The 20,188-nt window shown below is 33.5% G+C and overlaps 1 protein-coding gene across 3 annotated transcripts in view; it reads left to right on the top strand.

The window, feature by feature from the left end:
- LOC127708645 (trinucleotide repeat-containing gene 6C protein-like) overlaps positions 1–13,315 on the top strand; it is a 77,584-nt gene extending 64,269 nt beyond the window's left edge. For all 3 annotated transcript variants that reach the window (XM_052213687.1, XM_052213688.1, XM_052213689.1), the window contains 4 exons: positions 871–928; positions 6,741–8,141; positions 9,875–9,951; positions 10,903–13,315. In XM_052213687.1, coding sequence (XP_052069647.1) covers positions 871–928; positions 6,741–8,141; positions 9,875–9,951; positions 10,903–11,343 — 1,977 coding nt within the window. In that variant the 3' untranslated portion in view covers positions 11,344–13,315. The remainder of the gene's footprint in view (positions 1–870; positions 929–6,740; positions 8,142–9,874; positions 9,952–10,902) is intronic.
- Positions 13,316–20,188: the final 6,873 nt, after the last annotated feature.

Genomic DNA, 20,188 nt, shown 5'->3' on the forward strand with positions numbered 1-20,188 from the left:
ATAGAAAAAAAATTGCAAAATCAAATATACACATGTACTCAATTCACAATGTTCATAAACATCATGTATATCTAACTATCTATTCCAGTTGGCATTAAATAAATAAGTCCTACTCCTTTATAAATGATGTAAAATGCAGAAATAATTTTGACCCTATGATTGGAAAAGGTGGCAAATGTTCAGTTTTAAATTTATTTCCCTGTGATTGAAAGAAATTTGTATGTTGAGCATCTTCCTGTCTAACCACTTATATTCATTATTCTCTTTACCTAGGGACACTTTGATGTGAACATAACAAACACTTTGTATACATCTGATATAGAGCCAAAAATTTGCTGTTTCTTTTTATTTTTTACAAAAATCTTGGCATTTAATATGAATGTGTTCAAAATCCTTTACTTCTATTGGTAACGTCCAGATTTAATAGTGATGTTTAAATAGTACCACCCTTAAATCAAAACAATATTAATAGGCCAATGAAAGTAAAAATGACCCATTAATACTGTTGTTTGAATAAGGGCTGTTCCATTTAAACATACATGGTACCCAGGGAAGGCACTTTGAAAATTGAGTAACCAACTATAGAGGAATTTAGAATTTCTCTTTACATTTTCATGGTTCAAAATAATTTTAACATCCACCCATAGTTGCGATTTCATAGTGTCTTCCCTGGGTCCCATGTATGTTATTATGGAACAGCCTAAGTAGGACATTCATCAAACTTTTATATATTTATTTCATATCTTCTTTGAATACAATCCAACATATAGTTAATCTAAAGAAGTTGGTCATAAAAGCAGATGGTACATTTCTTTCCAACTTTGTCTTACTTGTTCAGCTTAATATTTTTTTTTGTTTTATTTTTAACAGAAAGATGAGGCCGGGCAAGCATTAATAAGCAACAATATGAATTATCAAAGTGCTCTCGGTAAGTATATATATGGATATATATACATAGTTCATCTACGAGAAAAGAAAAAAATTGTGTGTACAGAAGATTTCAAGAGTGGAAATAACTATGACATTGTTTGGTTATTAAATCTATTAGGCCTAAATATGTAGTGGTTACACCTTGAGGGCGTTGGCCAGAATGGGTGTATCTTGTTTACACCAAGATATTATAGTCAATGCAGAATGATAGTTTACAATAATTTAGGAGGGGGGTCTTTCAGCGATTTTGACCATATGTTATTGAAAAGCATGATAAATGCAGGGTATCCAATTTCATTTGAAATCTTGATGTAAATATATATATTCGAATCCAGGTGAGGGAAGAACAAAAATTTGCGGAAGCAGATTTAATATTGTTGTGCTGATATTTAGAGTAATTGTATATATATGTCCAAATACTGTTTTGATTCCTAATATCACTGAAGAGACATTAATTGTCGAAATCCGGGTACGGTGTACTAATTTTTGCACTTCTTGTTTGCAGTATACCATCTTTTCCCCAAGTTTATTGTTTTCTGTTTGATATTAAATTAATATTTAAGATCCATTTTGTTACATTGGGTGATCATTTTATTTGGCAGTCAGCAGGGTTTAAGAACATCCGTTGTTCGACCTGCTAGTCAAATGCGTTTTGTTAAAATATACTTCACTTTTTTGGTCTTTTACAAAATGTTGTTTGTGCTGTATTTAGACCCCTTTACCAAGAAATTTGTTTTGCATGCACATATATAAAAATTGCGGTTTTTATCCAACGCAATCATAGGTTTGAACGTTGTTTTCAATTAAGACTTGTTTATATTGTTTTCGTTTGGGCTTGTATTATATTTGCCATCGGGTTTATATGATCCGTTCATCCTATTTCAACTCTTCAAAATTCAAGAATTTATCCTAAATTGAGGTAAATTATATGGCCTTCCAAATACCTTTTGATTCCTTACATCACTGAAGAGACATTAATTGTCGAAATCCGGATATGGTGTACTAATTTTTGCACCTCTTGTTTGCGGTATACCATCTTTTCTGCAAGTTGATTGTTTTCTGTATGATATTAAGTTAATATTTAAGATCCATTTTGTTACATCTGGTGATCATTTTATTTGGCAATCGCCAATGGAAGTCAGCAGGGTTTAAGAACATCCTTTGTTCGACCTGCTAGTCAAATGCGTTTTGTTAAAATATACTTTGTCACTTTTTTGGTCTTTTGGAAAATTTTGTTTGTGCTGTATTTAGATCCTTTTACCAAGAAATTTGTTTTGCATGCTCATGTATAAAAACTGCAGTTTTTATCCAACGCAATCATAGGTTTGAACGAACGTTGTTTTCAATTTAGACTTGTTTATACATATATATATATTTAGATTTTTATACGACCGCAAGAAAATTTTGCAGTAGTATATTGGTATGACGTCGTCGTCGAAGACAAATTGGTTTTTGCACTCTAACTTTAGTTTTATTGAATGGATCTCTATGAAATTTTACCATAAGGTTCAATACCACAAAAGGAAGGTTGGGATTGATTTTGGGGGTTATGGTACCAACAGTTAAGGAATTAGGGGCCAAAAATAAGCATTTTTATTGTAACTTCCAGACAAAACTTGTGTGTTTGTGTATGGATCTCTCTGACATTGTACCACAAGGTTCAATATCACAAAGGGAATGCTGGGATTGATTTTGGGGGTAATTGCCTCAAAATTTTAGGAATTAGGGGGCAAAAAACAAGCATTTTTCTAGTTTCATGACAATAACTTGTGTGTGAGTCTATGGATCTTTCTGAAATTGTACTACAAGGTTCACTATCACAAAGGGAAAGCTGGAATTGAGTTTGGGGGTAATTGCCCGAAACGTTAAGGAATAAGGGTCCAAAAAGGGGCCAAAAATAAGCATTTTTATACGCCCGTTTACGGGATGTATTATGGTATACCTCTGTCCATCCGTCCGTCCATCCGTCGTCAACATGTCGGACATTAACTCAAAAAAGCTTTAACCAATTTTCATAAAACTTTGGTGAATTGTTTATATCTATTGACATGAGCTCCCTTTCGTTTTTTATAAAATTTAGATTTTAGGTTTCTAAGTTATGGGGTTTTATTCATTAAAAAAAGGGGGGATTTTCCAGTTTTCGGACAATAAGTCGAGAATGCTTTCACCAACTTGCAAGAAATTATATTCTAGTTTCCAGACAATAACTTGTGTTCAAGTGTATGGATCTCTCTGAAATTGTACTGCAAGGTAACATACCACAAAGGGAAGGCTGGGATTGATTTTCGGGGTAATTGCCTCAAAATTTTAGGAATTGGGGACCAAAAAGGGGCAAAAAACAAGCATTTTTGTCGAGCCTGCGACTTTTGTCGCAGAAAGCTCGACATAGGGATAGCGATCCGGCGGCGGCGGCGTTAGCTAACTTCTTAAAAGCTTTATATTTTAGAAGATGGAAGACCTGGATGCTTCATACTTTGTATATGGATGCCTCATGTTACGAAGTTTCCGTCAGTCACATGTCCAATGTCCTTGACCTCATTTTTATGGTTCAGTGACTACTTGAAAAAAAAGTTCAGATTTTTTGTAATGTTAAATTCTCTCTTATTATAAGTAATAGGATAACTATATTTGGTATGTGCGTACCTTGCAAGGTCCTCATGCCCGTCAGACAGTTTTCACTTGACCTCGACCTCATTTCATGGATCAGTGAACAAGGTTAAGTTTTCGTGGTCAAGTCCATATCTCAGATACTATAAGCAATAGGTCTAGTATATTCGGTGTATGGAAGGACTGTAAGGTGTACATGTCCAACTGGCAGGTGTCATCTGACCTTGACCTCATTTTCATGGTTCAGTGGTTATAGTTAAGTTTTTGTGTTTTGGTCTGTTTTTCTTATACTGTATGCAATAGGTCTACTATATTTTGTGAATGGAATGATTGTAAGCAGGCCATAATCTTGCCGGCGAAATGACGATTTAAGTCGCCAAAGAATTTTGAAAATCGCTAAATCTCGCCGGCCGACTGACTTCATAGCGAAGTCAAATCGCTATCAAAATCGGTAAAAGGGAGACAACTTGTGATTGACAAGTCTCACAGGTAAAAAAAATGGCGGCTGACAAGGAAAATCGAGATTTTCGAAACGACCCAGGACTAATACTGTCAACGATCAAATTAGATAAATACAACGGCGACTTTGAACATCCTCGGATATAACTTTCAAAACTGTTCAAACGGAAAACTGACCGTCTGTTTAAGTTATCATTTTACGATAATTTTCATCTGAGGATGTTGCGTAATCACTCAGCTGATTTGTTTTATTTTTACAACTTACACGAGTCGATCAATTTTACTATTCGGTAGGTAAAAGGTTGGAATTAACGGTAGATTTATTATATTGATTGAATAGAAATTGAAATATAAAAGATAGAAAGACTGCTGATGGATAATGTGATGGCAAACGTACGACACTCGACCAGGTTGTGATCAGCAGTGGATTGTTTCTCACGACCATTTCGTTGATATGGATGATATTTTAAAAAAAATAGAAATTAGCTCTTTGTCGGATAATTAATATGCGATTGAAAAATATTTTCATTTATAGACTTACAATCTTTAACGATAATCTCAATTTACAACTAACCTATAAAATCACGGTCCTGGACATTCAATAATGTTTTACAAAATAATGACAAGTGGTGATATAAATTAAATTCCCAGTCATGTGAAATTCAACAGGAAAACTGGGAGTTATATTTTTTCTGGACTTAAATAAATTGAGGCAGTTGCACATGAATTTAATGCATCATAATCATGATAATATTACTAGGCTACTCCCTCATGTCCCAATCAACAAATTTTATTTAGAACACAATGGTATCAATAAATAAATAACAACTATATATTGTCTAAACCTTTTTATTAAGAACTTTCTATATATACATTGTGTACAATAACATATGAAAAAACTGCAAGTATATCTTTTATTGAATATAAAACAATTTCCTTTAACTTAGTTAGTGATAAGCATGAAAACACGATGCAACCGAAACGGTAATGGAATCTCACTTCTCCAAGAAATTGACAACTTCTCCCTTCTCTCTCTTGGAAGGAGAAGTCACTTCTCCCTCTTCAAAATCCTAGATTAGGCCCTGATTGTAAGGTGTACATGTCTAGCTGGCAGGTGTCATCTGACCTTGACCTCATTTTCATGGTTCAGTGGTCAAAGTTAAGTTTTTGAGTTTTGGTCTATTTTTCTAATACTGCATGCAATAGGTCAGCTATATTTGGTGTATGGAATGATTGTAAGGTGTACATGTCTAGCTGGCAGGTGTCATCTTACCTTGACCTCATTTTCATGGTTCAGTGGTCAAAGTTAAGTTTTTGAGTTTTGGTCTTTTTTTCTAATACTATATGCAATAGTTCAACTATATTTGGTGTATGGAAATATTTTATGATCTATATGTCAGTCACACAGGTTTTATTTGACCTTGACCTCATTTTCAAGGTTCATTGCTCAGTGTTAAGTTTTTGTGTTTTCGTCTGTTTTTCTTAAACTATAAGCAATAGGTCAACTATATTTGTTGTATGGAAGAATTGTTAGCTGTACATGCCTGCCTAGCATGGTTCATCTGACCTTGACCTCATTTTCATGGTTCATTGGTCAATGTTTACTTTACTTGGTTAATGTTAAGTTTATGTGACAGTTGTAATAAAGCTTTATATTTAGGACTATCAACATAATATCAATGATTAGTAAAGAAGGCGAGACATTTCAGCGTGTGCACTCTTGTTCTAGTTTCAGGACAATAACTTGTGTGTTAGTGTATGGATCTTTATGAAATTGTACTTCAAGGTTCCATATCACAAAGGGAAAGCTGGGTTTGAGTTTGGGGGTAATTGCCCTAAATGTTTAGGGATTTGGGCCCAAAAAACTAGCATTTTTCTAGTTTCCAGACAATAACTTGTGTTCAAGTGTATGGATCTCTCTGAAATTGTACTGCAAGGTACCATACCACAAAGGGAAGGCTGGGATTGAGTTTGGGGGTGATTTAGGGGGTTCAAAAAAATTGTTGGGGGGGGGATTTTTTTTTCCTTTTTATCCTTTTTTTCTTCTTTAAAATTTACCATTTTAAATTGGTTATTTATGATTTATATATAAAAGCAAATAATAATGATATGGTTTGAATAGTTTAATTAAAATTTTTTAAGTTCTTAGACCACATTCATTCTGTGTCAGAAACCTATGCTGTGTCAAATATTTAATCACAATTCAAATATCAAGCTTGAATGTTGTGTCCATACTTGCCCCAACTGTTCAGGGTTCGACCTCTGCGGTCATATCAAGCTGCGCCCAGCAGAGCATTTTATTAATTCTGAAGGAATAATGTTTAATATTAATTATACAGCATTATTGAACAAATGTTAATTTTGAAAATATTCAGAATGAATAAGTATAAGCATGGGAAAAAAATACCTTGAAAAATTGCTTTAAATTTTTTTATCTGTGAAATATTCAACAGTAAATTTGTGTTGATAGAGAAAATAATTAGTTTGTACTTTGGTATCTTGTGGATATAGTTAATGCACAACAGTTTATTGTCCTTGCTTTTGATTCTTGATTATTGGGTCTCATAACCAACAATCCTTAGTTCTACTAAGTATGTGTGTGTGTTATAGCTCATTGAATGGTAAGTAATCAAATGATGCATTTTCAGTTTTTGATAAAAATCAACTGTATGAAAGGGTAAAGTGATATTACATATTGGTTCATATATATAATATGATTGTTACTTAGAAAAATGTATTTTCAGCTGAACTTTACAAGCAAAAAGGTGCTACTTATAGAGATGATGTATTACTGGAAAGTGCCAAGTCCAAAGTGATAAGTGATAATGACATATCAGATACTCAGCAGGAAAACAATCCATTTGTGCCTAATCCAAATACTCCTTTTCCTCCACCAAATGCTCAAGCGTTCAAGGGACCTAGTCAGCCAGTCTCTAGTCAAACTAGTATTATGCCTCCGCAACAAAACAAAAAGCCTGCCGCTGGTCGAGCTCAGGCTGTCGCACAACAAATGGCCCAACAACAGATTCTCCAGCAGTTACACCTTGCCGTTAAGGCAGGATTAATCAGTCCACAACTTCTCAACCAGCAATTGCCTCCGTATATGTTGGTTCTACTCCAGCAGTTACTACAGCATCAGCAGTGTCTACAACAGCTAATCACTACCCAACAAGTCCTTCAAAAGAACAGTGTCTCTATGAACCCAATGGTTCAACGTCAACAACTTGAACAGGTCAATATGAAAATTAATACGATCAAACAACAAATTCTTATAACCCAACGTCAAATCCATGATGCTCAACGTCTTCTTATTAAACCTCAACCAACAGCAACTTCACAATCATCAACGGAGGATGCCATCTCCACTATAGAGTCCAGTCTCTCAAATCTCAACATGACCAACAGTCAACCTCAACAATCTAAACTTAGTCAGTGGAAGAAACCCACAGAAAAAGAGTCCAGTCCAGATTCTGGTGCTAATACAGAATATAGTGCTTTAAACAAGGCCCCAGGCTCGTCCAAAACTAGCCAGGCCTCATCACAGTCCAGTCTTCAGTATGGTGGTCTTGGTCTGACCCAACTTGGAGGAGATTCCACCTGGTCCAATGTGCCAGCAACTACATCTGCCTCTCAGAGTTGGCCTACAATCAGTGTCACATCAACTGGCACCACATCTATTGACGAGAATGGGAAAGATATTAAAGAATCTCACTTACCATCTACATCATCTTCTCTCACTATTAATGATGCAATACCAGAATTTGTACCTGGTAAACCTTGGCCAGGAATTACTCAAAAGAGTGTTGAGGATGATCCACATATCACGCCAGGAAGCTTCTCCCGTTCTCTCAGTCTAAGTGTCAATACCATCAGAGATGATTCTTTAGGATCATTAATCACTAAAACCAGTCCAAGTGAGTCCCTCCCGCCTATTAATCCTAAGAATATGTCCCAGAAGTCGTGGAGTGGCGGCGATTCCATGACTCCAACGTCTTTCTCCAACGAAGTATGGGGTGTGCCATTACCAAAGAACAGTGCCATGCAGCAGCGTCCACCACCAGGTCTGAAGCCTAACAACTGGTCTGGTGTTAATCGTCAACATTCCTGGGCAGGAACCAGAACTGACCCATCTTCTTTCAATTCAGGTAAATTAAAAATGTTAATTTCTCTTCAAGCAGCTGACAGAATTTCTCATTTGGAGTTAATTTGATTAAACAAGCACATTATCAAGTATTAGTCACAAATAACATAAAAATTTACTCTTCAGGGTAAATATTGGCAGCACAATATATTATATCAGTAAGATATAGCATCAATATATTTTTTTGATAAAATTACCAGCCTTATTCAATTGCATTGCTAAAAATATGGATTGATAAGTTGTACAAGTCGGTTTATACAAGAAAACAGCCTTTTAGAATAATGCCTTGGTCGTCAGGTGTTTAGTCTTGTTATGATACAAAACCAAATGGAAAATTTATTTAGTTTTATAATGTGGTGGTTTATTTCTTAGATAAGATCGTGTGTGAATAAATGATGCATGTGTATAGTCAAGTCAAACAAGATTTATTTGTAACTTCTCTTGCCTTAACCCTAGCAACTTAATAAGTGCCACAGATTTTCAGCTTGGAAAGTGGAATTGGTAATTAAACACTAACAAAATGAATAGATAAATCTTATAAATCACATTGACCTGCTTGTTTTGAATTGTTTACTAAAAAAAGTGACAGTAGTGTGTATTTCAATAGTATTAAACCAGAAATATCCATATTATGACTAAACAATTTTGGTACACAGCAATTATTTTCAGGTATTAATTTGTTAATAACAGTTTGATTATGTGGTTTTTGTCGAGCCTTCGACTTTAGTCGAAAAAGCGAGACATAGCGATCCTACATTCCGTCGGCGGCGTCCACAAATATTCACTCTGTGGTTAAAGTTTTTGGAATTTTAATTACTTTCTTAAACTATCCTAGATTTCTACCAAACTTGGACAGAAGCTTGTTTATGATCATAAGATAGTATCCAGAAGTAAATTTTGTAAAAATAAAATTCCATTTTTTCCGTATTTTACTTATAAATGGACTTAGTTTTTCTGCCGGGAAATATTACATTCACTCTGTGGTTAAAGTTTTTAAAATTTTAATAACTTTCTTAAACTATCCTGGATTTCTACCAAACTTGGACAGAAGCTTGTTTATAATCATAAGATAGTATCCAGAAGTAAATTTTGTAAAAAAAAAAATCCATTTTTTCCTTATTTTACTTTTAAATGGACTTAGATTTTCTGCCAGGAAACAACACATTCACTCTGTGGTTAAAGTTTTTAAAATTTTAATAGCTTTCTTATACTATTTTGGATTTGTACCAAATTTGGACAGAAGCTTGTTTATGATCAAAAGCTAGTATCTAGAAGGAAATTTTGTAAAAAAATAAATCCATTTTTTCCGTATTTTACTTTTAAATGGACTTAGATTTTCTGCCAGGAAACAACACATTCACTATGTGGTTAAAGTTTTTAAAATTTAAAAACTTTCTTATACTATTTTGGATTTGTACCAAACTTGGACAGAAGCTTGTTTATGATCAAATGCTAGTATCTAGAAGGAAATTTTGTTTTCTTCCAGTTAATATTACATTCAGTCTGCAGTTACAGTTTTTTAACATTTATTAGATTCATAAACTATCCTGGATTTTTACCAAACTTGGACAGAAGCTTCTTACAATCAGAAGATAGTATCAACAGGAATATTTTTATTGATTTACTTCATCATTTTTGTTGAGCCTGCCATTAACAGAAAAAGTAGGCGAGACACTGGGTTCCGCAGAACCCTTATGAATTTTTAAATTGTAACATTTTTTTTTTTAATTTTTACAGGGAACATGTCAAACTGGGATGCAAGGATGTCAAACAATATCACTCCTTGTTTAATCCTGAAAAATCTCACACCTCAGGTAAGTTGGCCTTTTTTAGTCCCCTACCGACAAAGTGGAAGAGGACTTTACGTTTGCACTCCGTCTGTCTGTCCATCGGACTGTCCAGCAAATCAGCTTTCCACTTTTTTTCTTCGTGCTTGAAGATATTGATTTGATATTTGGTATATAGTTTTATCATGACAAGTTACAGATCAAGTTCGAATTTTGTTCCAGTCTGATGATACTATCCAGAGTTATGGTTCTTGGACTTAGAAAATTCACTCAAATAATCAATTTTCCCAAAAAAAAATTTGTCATGCTGTAAGATATTGATTTGATAATTGTTATATAGTTTTATCATGACAAATTACAGATCAAGTTAGCATTTTGTTCCAATACAATAAATTTTTAATGGGTAGGGGACTATGTATTGCCATGCAATACTTTCAGAATTCTTGTTTAAATTTAGAAACAGCTTTTATCAGAAATAGATAAACATGAGGTTTATAGTGTATGTTTGAAATATCAAAATGTATGCATAACCTGAACCATGTAAAATTTATTTAAAAGTAGTGAAGAGAAAATGTTGAATTGAAAACGGTTTACATAAGATATTTCCTGGTAAATATTATTATGAAAAGAAATGGTCACATCCACATTTGACTTTCTAATTGTTTACTGATTATAAGGGTTGATTTTGCTTTATCTTTTTTACCATTACAGATTTGAGGTTTAAACTCGTAGAAAGAGACATATATAACAAGATTCTTAATCGTTGACTTATCGACTTTTAACACTACCATGTTGTATTGTTCTGTTGTTTAAACCTGTGATTATGATTTGATTCATTGATTCATTCGTGTTTGCTTAATGACTGTGATTATGAGAGAAAATTGTAAAAAGGAAAATAACAGGAATTATAATAATGACAATTACTCTTAAATTCTGTTTGAATAGGCAAATACTAACAAATATTATTTCATTTTACAGATAGATGGATCAACATTAAGGACCCTCTGCATGCAACATGGTCCTCTAGTGTGGTTTTATCTTAGTTTGAACAATGGCCAAGCCTTAGTCAGATACCACTCAAAGGAAGAAGCATTCAAAGCACAAAAATCGCTCAACACATGTGTATTAGGAAACACAACCATAGTAGCTGATTTTGTGTCCGACAATGAAGCGGCTAGATTTGCCATGACAGCCCAGTCATCTAGTCAGTGGCAGTCACAGCAGCCTAATAATTCTGCGTATCGCCAAAACAGCATGGGTGTTTGCAATGATTCATGGAATCAACCAGCTCAGGCTAACCATATGGCCAATAATTACAATTCGGGGGGAATGTGGGGTAATGGTGGAAGTGGTCTTTGGGGAGGTGACGACCACAATGCCAACTCTCTGCTCGGCAATATGTTGGGGGAGTCTATGTGACTGCCTCGTGATCTCTATATAAAAGCGGGTTAATTGTGGGGCGGATACAGTATTCCATTTGTTAACCAATGTGTTCTGAGTTGTTAGGTCAGAGATACGGACCAGCCCCCAACGATGCAAATACTTTGGTGCTCAATGCTTCCAAGAAGCACAGCACATTTTATTTTTTCATTACTTCCAATGAAGTATTTTAGTCTTTCATAATTCCTTGTTCTTGTCAGGTGGGCTTGGTCATGATAACCTCCACCTAACAACTCTAATTTATTGAAGGGTGTATTTAAGTGTGCACACAACCTCATTGTTTTATTTATGTCAAGACTTCTCAAAATGCCATGTGTATTATAATAATGTAAAAAAAAAAAAAAAAGTAAAAAAGTATAAAAAAAAATAATAGATATAAGTATATTGATGTTTATTTTTAAGATGTGTAAACAAACTACTGTGATATTGTCCACCAATCATCTGTGGGTGACTGTGATTCCACTTGTAGTGCTAGACGCCCACCCCCAAACGACACTGTGCCTACCTCAGTTTACGAGGAGAAGTCTCGCTAACTGCTGTCAGGTCGTTTCCATATCTTAAGCATAATTGTTGAGGCATTATATCAAAACATAGGATCTGGAACTCTGCCAGAAATATGTCGCAGCATTTTAGATTTTTTGTACATTGTGATAAGGATCTTATAATGGCAAGATGTTGTGTTATAGCATATTGTGATTGTACCTGCTTGTGGTACAGTGATAGAAGATTAACCATGTGAACACTTTGTAATTCCATTTATATTTTCCAGCTTTTAATTGACCAATTATCATGTTAAAGATTGCCAAAGTCTATGTAAGGTACTGAGGATCGGCAGCTTTTATCTATAAAGTGATCCATTTTTGACATGACATACATATTGTGCTCGTAGCATGCTTTTGAATTGTATTAAAATAAATGATCATCCAAAATTTTGAGTATTTGTAGTTGTTTGTAAGCTAGACGTTTTGTGGTAAGTTATGACTTTCTGACAAGTTTATAAGCATTCCATGACTACTGTGTTCATCAAACAAATATCACACCTGCATCAAGAAATTTCTATAGTATTTTTACTATTGGTAGATCTCCATATCTAAATGACTTGTAATTTTGAATAAAAATATATTGTGTTCATTTTATTTTCACAAGTGCTACTATAAGGATGATCTAGTTGATTTGTATGCTCTGTAGGAAGTTACTGATGTAAACCTCAAACAGTAATGTACAAACATGTTTATAAACTTTGCTTGTAGAATTAGACTGATATTATTCATATAAACTATGGCAGGTAGTTTTCAGTTTTCTATGATGTACTGAATTGATGGATATTTATTTGAAATGAATATTTATTTTCTGAAGTGCTCAAAATGAATGTAATTAATAAATGCACTAGAGTAATAAGATTTATATATTTATTTTCTTGTACATGTTTTTAGTTTTCATTAATACTAAGTCACAGGGATTATGGAATCCTAAAAATTACTTGCCATATTTACATTTAGCAGTTAGTGGTTTTCTTATGTTGTAAGAACAGGTTGATATTGAGCATTTTATTTAGCTGAAAACATCTGAAAAGTCAGGGAAAAAGCAAATAAATCAGTTGTAGAATGGAGATATTCATTCTGGTTGTTGTAAGACAGTTTTGTGTTATGTGCTAATCTGAGATTCTAGTGAAGCTACTATAGATGATCATTCTGATGTCAGGTGTGAAAAGTATGTTCAAACCAAATACTGAAATCCTATGTGTTTTATCTGTGCAGTTTTAATGTAAATACTACTTAATATTTTATTGACCAAATACTGGAGAGATTAAAGAGTCAGAAAGGATAACTTATTTGCATGATGAGTTTAGCTTGATTAGTCCAAGATTTTATGTATGATGATTGTGACATTCTCCAAATTTTATTTCTAATATTCAGTTGTTGTGTATCAAATAAAGGTTAATGGATAAAAACTGATTGTCAACTTTTTTAAACTAGCATAATGTATTATACAATATTAAAATAATGAGGTGCATTTTAATTGCCAATGAGACAACTATCCATCAGGAAACAAGAAAGAATATGTCTACTTTACATCAAATACAAGACATAAACAGTTTAACAATTTCTTAGCCTCTTTAGAATGGTTGGAACAGAAAAAAATAACCAGCCTCAGCAGAAATGTTCCTTACAATGTCCTTATCAAGTGTTTTAATTTGGGTACTGCTTAATTTGCAAATATGGATGGCTTTTGGTTGCCATGTCTTACTTCAAGTGTCTGTTTGTTTATACCTTGAAAAATTCCTCAAGACATCAATTCGAACAAAACTTGACAGATAATATAAATATAAAATGAAGGAGATGTGGTATGATTTCCAATGAGAGAACTCTCCACCAAAGACCAAATGACTTAGAAGTTAGCAACTATATGTCACTGTACGGCCTTCAATGATCATAACCCATACCAAACAGCAAGCTATTAAAGTCCTTAAAATAACAATTGTAAAACACGGCTCCCTAAATCTGCTTTCCTGGGCTGCTTAGGGATATTGTATAACACAGGAAATGTGAATAAAGCGATTTATCAATTTAAAAAACTAAAAAAAAAAAGTAAAATAATTCAAAGAGGTAACCTAACGGCCTGATTTATGAACAAAACAATTGATTTATAACAACAAACGTCAACCACTGAATTGCAGGCTCCTGACTTTGGACGACATGCACATATAGAATCACCTGACTTGGAACAAAAATAACAATAAAATGTTCCTATGAAGGTGTTTGACATGACTTGTAAATAAAAGGGCTGGATTTAAAATTTAAATGGGTTGTTAAATAAAATCAAATTTGGCTAAAAAGGGTCAGATGAGATGGTCCAAATTTCTTTCAATAATTGTTTACCCTATTGAAACCAAATTCTAGACAAGTTCTTTAGAGGGCTCTGAAACTTTAAACTGATTTTTTTTGAAATTGCTGCCATTATTCACTTGCCAAGCAGTACACTCGCTAGTTACAATACACAGAAAAAAACCAATGGGATTTTATGATAGAATGTTTTTGGAAACCTACAAAACAGGACTACTAAAAATGTCATTGGTTGATGGATCATCTGAAGTTGAAATGATAGAAAACTGATATAAGTAAAATCTGAAAAAAACCTTCTGAATTGTCCCTTTCAAAGAGATTGATTCATTAGTAAAATCGATGGAAAAAATATATGGGTTTTTCATCCAATCTACCGTAACAATTCAGAGGTTAACCACAGATATTTTTTTTTACTGAAGTTGGTATTTGCTATGCATAGTACTGGAAGATTCGACAGTCCAAAAATGTCCCCAGTTGAGTACAAAGTATAGTTTATGTCATACTTGTTAATGTAATTAAAGTTGACAGCTAGATGATAAGTAACTACATGTCATATGCTGAAAACCGGTGTTAAAATTACAATGGATAGAAAAATGCCTGTTCAGTGGAGAAATACACTTGCCAAAAGATTTAGAAATCTCCATAGCTCACTTTGCACAGCGGCATCTCCGTCATTAGACATTGATACTGTATCACTAACTTGTCAACACTGGTTGTGGGTTCGAATCCCGCACGTTGCAGGTGCATTCTACACCAATCTTAATTGACTGGAATTGTCAGTTTTCCTACGGACGGTCGATGATTCTCTTCGGCTTCCTCCGCCAATATGAACTTACCGCCACGAAATAGTGCTGAAATTCACAATAAAACACCAGTCACAGTTAAGAAATATGGGAGGAGGAGAGAAGGAAGTAGTAATACATTACCCTGGCTTTAGGTTGGCCTTTTGTGTACCAAATGTCATAAGGCAGGATTGGATGTAAGGGTATAATATATTTTTATATTTATTCATTAATAACTGCAGTGTGTATATTTACAATATGAATTTTGAAACAAATGGAAATATTTTCTTGATAATTTGAATAATTATCAAGAAAATATTTCCACTTGTTTCAAAATTCATATTGTAAATATACACACTGCAGTTATTAATTAAAAAGGCTTCTAAACTGTCATAAATTTCATGTAAAATGACCGTGGCCATGCATACTATAAACAAGCTCCTTTCGATGATGGTCGAGCCACTATTTGCCTTCAATTTCTAAGACAGTAAAGTACTAATATCATACACAGCTGTTTTGTCAAGGTCTTTATTATTAAAAAAGTGGTAAATTTAGATAATTTTAGTATTGACGCCTATCGGAGCTCTAGTCGCCTGTGGCGGAAAAAATACTACTGTTTTTCCCTATAGAGAAACGACATGTAGACACGTATAGCACCAAGAAAGTTATTTGTTGAAATAAATGCATAAAAAGAACATGCATATCTCACAGTTAAAGTTTGATAGGATATTGGTATTCTTTAAATAAACTTGACTAAATGTTTGCTTAAATTACATCCAGTGGCAAATATTTCATGTATGTTCAGGACGATTTTAACTGATATTTACACTTTTATAAAAACAACTAGTAAATTTTCAATTAACCTCAATTGAAAGTGTTCATGATTAGAATTTCATCGTATTAAAGATGAAAATTATATATACCATAAAATAAAATTGAGAATGGAAACGGGGAATGTGTCAAGGAGACAACAACCCGACCAAAGAGCAGAAAACAGCCCAAGGCCACCAATGGGTCTTCAACACAGCGATAAAATCCCGCACCCGGAAAATTTTTTTTAACTTTTTTTTTGCTAAAAAACATAAAATAATTGTGAAATGCACTAATGTCACTAATAATACTTGCATTTACTTCTTTGATCATTTCTTATAATGATAAGAATAATATTCCCTAAAAGTAATTAAATGGGCTACCTTTTCATTATACAAAACTTGTATAAAATTTTGCATGTTTTGAATAACATTAATAATTGCACGTTGCCATCTCTTTTCTATTTCAATTTACTTTTTTTTCAGATTTCGTAGACATTTTTTTTTCAATAATACAATCATGCAATTGTGTATTCAAATATTTGATAATAATCATAAAATTACTCAAATCAAAATAAGATTAATTAGACAGAGCCTTTAAAAAAAAAAGAAAAAAAAAACTTTTTGCATATTTTTCTTCAAGATGTCAACAAAACCACACTACTTTTAAAATTTTGATGTTTAAAGAACTCTTTGGTATAACAGAAATTAATATATTGTTTAAAACCTAACTAGATATTTAAAATGATATAGATGTAATTAGAAAAGAAGTTCACATCATAAAAATGAGAATTCAACTAAATAACAAGACCAATTTGTCTTTGAATACGGTCAATCTTAGTTGAATGAATATACGTCGTATTCATAAATAATTAAGTTTCACTTTCAAATGCTTAGGGACAACAGTAAACATTATTTTAAAATGACGATTCTTATACCATTTGATAGCAAAATTATTTGCCAATACTGTATAATTTGTTAATTTGATTTACAATAAAAAATGAATTTAATATGATTTTTTTTATAAAACATGTATACCTCGTAATTTGACATATCTCAAACAGAAGAGAACCCGACGTTCAACATGATAGGGACAACAGTAAATATCAAGATAAAGTGGATTTTATTACACCATTTCAAAGCTAAAAAATTGGTGAAATCTCTATAATTTATTAATTTTATATGAGATTTATAAAATAGACATAGTTTTCGTTTATTTATCTAGTGGTCATAATTCCCCCATAGACAATAACGTTAAAAAAATTTCAATGATTACGGTTCTCTGTGTGGTAGCTGATAAAGCCATCCAGCTGAGCTGTCCGCAATTCTTGTGTATGAACGGTTCCTGACTTGGAGCATATATATTTTATAGTTATATATAAAGTGCCAGGGTTTGACATTTTTTATGCCGAATTCTCTCCATTAATTGTCTATGGTATATTAAAATGATTGGATGGATCTTAACAGCTGCTGCAGTAGACCAATAACGAGAAATTCCAAATTCTAGGGTATAAGGCGTTACTTAACATTTCAATAGTCCTAGGCCAGGATTTTATGAACGGGAGGCGAAATTACGGTTGCCCTGGTAGAGGGTCCATGCATGGGAGGCTCAGAAGCTCCTGGATTTCAACAATTTAGCATCCAATTATGAAGTAACCAGACTGATAAATATCTCTCTATTCTAGATTAAGTTCTGGTTTCGTTGAACGACATACATAAGATACAAGACAAACAAACACTGAAGTATAAAGTTCTTCCGTTCTAAATATTGTAGGCTTTAATGTGGAATACATGATTGAATATGAAAAATTGACGTCATTGTACTACAGTACTAAATTAAAGCAATCATGTCACTGTCTAGTTCCGATAGGTTGTATGTGGCACATAAATAAATATGGTGCTTGAACTTCATGGCAAAATGTAGGTCAATGTCACTCAGTTACTCACTAATGGATATTGAAACAATATGATACTACCAAAGGCTATCCAGATGGGAAGTAAAAATGCTATACCAAATATATATGTTACTAGTATAAATGTACCTTAACGCAAAACCTAAAATAAATACAGAAATACTGACGGACTCTCATTTTCAATGAATGGTTAGACTAGAGTGGATTCATTAGAACCTTTTTCAGAGTATGTGTTTAATTAATGAATATGCTAAATTGCCATAGTCAATACAATATTAGCAGATTACGATAGTTTTTTTTTGTTTTTTTTAAAAGGAGGGCGTAGGCCCATTACGCCCACACCTGGACCCGCCCCTGTTAAACATGTTTTGTGAGATCTCAACCCTCCCCCTATACCTCTAGCCAATGTTGAATAACAAACACATGCACAGCATAACGCACAGTAAAACTCAGTTTAAAAGAAGTCCGCGTCCGATGTTAGAATAGGTAACAGAAGAAACTAAGCAAAATGACAATGATCAACATAAATTAACAAAGCCTTTAAGGACTACTGGCAGTTACCGACATGCCAGCTCCAGACCTCAATTAAACTGATTGAAAGGTTGTCTTCATCATAAGAAAATCAAGCACAATCAGTATTCTCCCTCCTGTTAGGGGTTAAATATCATACCATCATAAAATATACGAGAAGAACATAACCCGTATCATGCCAACAACTGGTTTTAGAATAAATGTGTTTAATTCCGATGCAAGTTTACAATTTACATCTAAATAATTCGTCACTTATTAATCGATCGTTTTCCTGTTGTTTGGACACAGCCTATTGTCTATGGAACAATATTTTGAAGCTACCTCTCAAAAAATTTGAGGAAGGAACACTATACAATAAGGAGTAGAATGCCGGTTTTGTTTTAATACAAAAAGAAAGTATGTGACCCTTAACATTCTGCATGAAGCGCTTCTGGCTAAATATGTGAGGGACAGCTGAAATTTTCAAAGACATTGAATTCAGACAATTCTTATTATTTACAGATTTTCAAAATAAAAAAAGTTGTGTTATTACCATTTTGAATCGGAAAGTAACATTTTTAACACAAAACTTCTGTAGAAATTAAAGCAATATCATACTACGTGAAATCATTTTACGTCACATAGCTGAAATTAACCTGGGAAACACGATTTATTTATTATTGTAATTGGCTTTGAACTAGCTTTCATATCGGTACTTTGTAGTCTTTTTATACGACCACAAATTGTACATTTTTCCTGAAAAGAAAATAATCTTCAAATTTACAAAAAAATTGGGGGGGGAGGGGTTTCAAAAGTTTGGGGGGGGGGGGGATTTTTTTTCAAATTTTTTTTGGGGGGTCGTCATGTATTTGATTTTCTAACCATCATCCATATTTACAAGTTATATCGTCAACTACTTTTATCAAATTACTCAATCTAATTAGAATATAGATCTCTGATTTCGATATGCTTATAGGAATCATATATTTAATATATTTGTTCGTTGATTTTTTTCATTTCCGATGAAAGGATTGGAGTTTGCCAGACTTCTTTTTGTTGAATATTCTGGCAAGTTGCGCAAGATTTAAAAGTGGTTAAAGCTGGCTAAAACCAGATGGCTGATATTTTAAGTGAGTGGAGTTGGTTAGACTTTTCTTTTATTCATTGACTGTGTCTACAAAGGACCACCCCCTACAGTCTTTTTTAGCTGGCTGTAATAGATATGTATGTTTCCCTGTATGACTCGAGCTTCTTCTTGTTTTTAGTTAATTTTTTTTTGTATTTTTCTAGTCTAAATATAGATGACAGGTCATTTGTTATGTTGTAACACACGATAAGTCGTGCTTATTACACCTCGTTTGTAAGCTTTTCTATCCTAGATCATTTATCATGTTGCTTACACTGATCTATTTCTATGCCTGCTAAACAGTGAAGCTGTTAGTCTTTGTAGTTTTTCGATTTTATCTATATTGTTTAACTGATACCGTTTCCATACTGTCGTGGCATATTCCATTTGGAGCAGATGTGGAGGTTTCGAAGTAGGAAACCAATGCTTCGACTGGCTTTACTTTTGATGGTATTAATTAGTTCTCCCCAATCTAGTTCATTTACGATGGTGCAGCTGAGGTATTAAGTTAATATTTGAGGCTCTAGAGTATAGCCTTGAACCATGTAATTACACTTGATTGGGGTTTTTCTTTTTTGTGACTGGGGACGCTTCGTGAGTAGAATGGGACTCCATTTTCCAATTTGCCGGTTCGTTCATGTTTTCTTGGAGTTTATGACAGTCGTTATCTGAGGAAATGACAAAAAAGACTACAGTATCGTCCACAAACAGTATCACTGATTAGTGGAGCCCTTGTGGTAAAAAAGAAATAGACTGGGTCCTAAAACTGATCTTTGTGGTACTCCAGACTCTCAGTGACTTTCACTTTGTCAGATGATTCGCATTCGACCATCACTACCAA

Source organism: Mytilus californianus, unplaced genomic scaffold (assembly GCF_021869535.1).
Source record: "Mytilus californianus isolate M0D057914Y unplaced genomic scaffold, xbMytCali1.0.p SCAF_7, whole genome shotgun sequence".
NCBI lineage: Eukaryota > Metazoa > Mollusca > Bivalvia > Mytilida > Mytilidae > Mytilus > Mytilus californianus.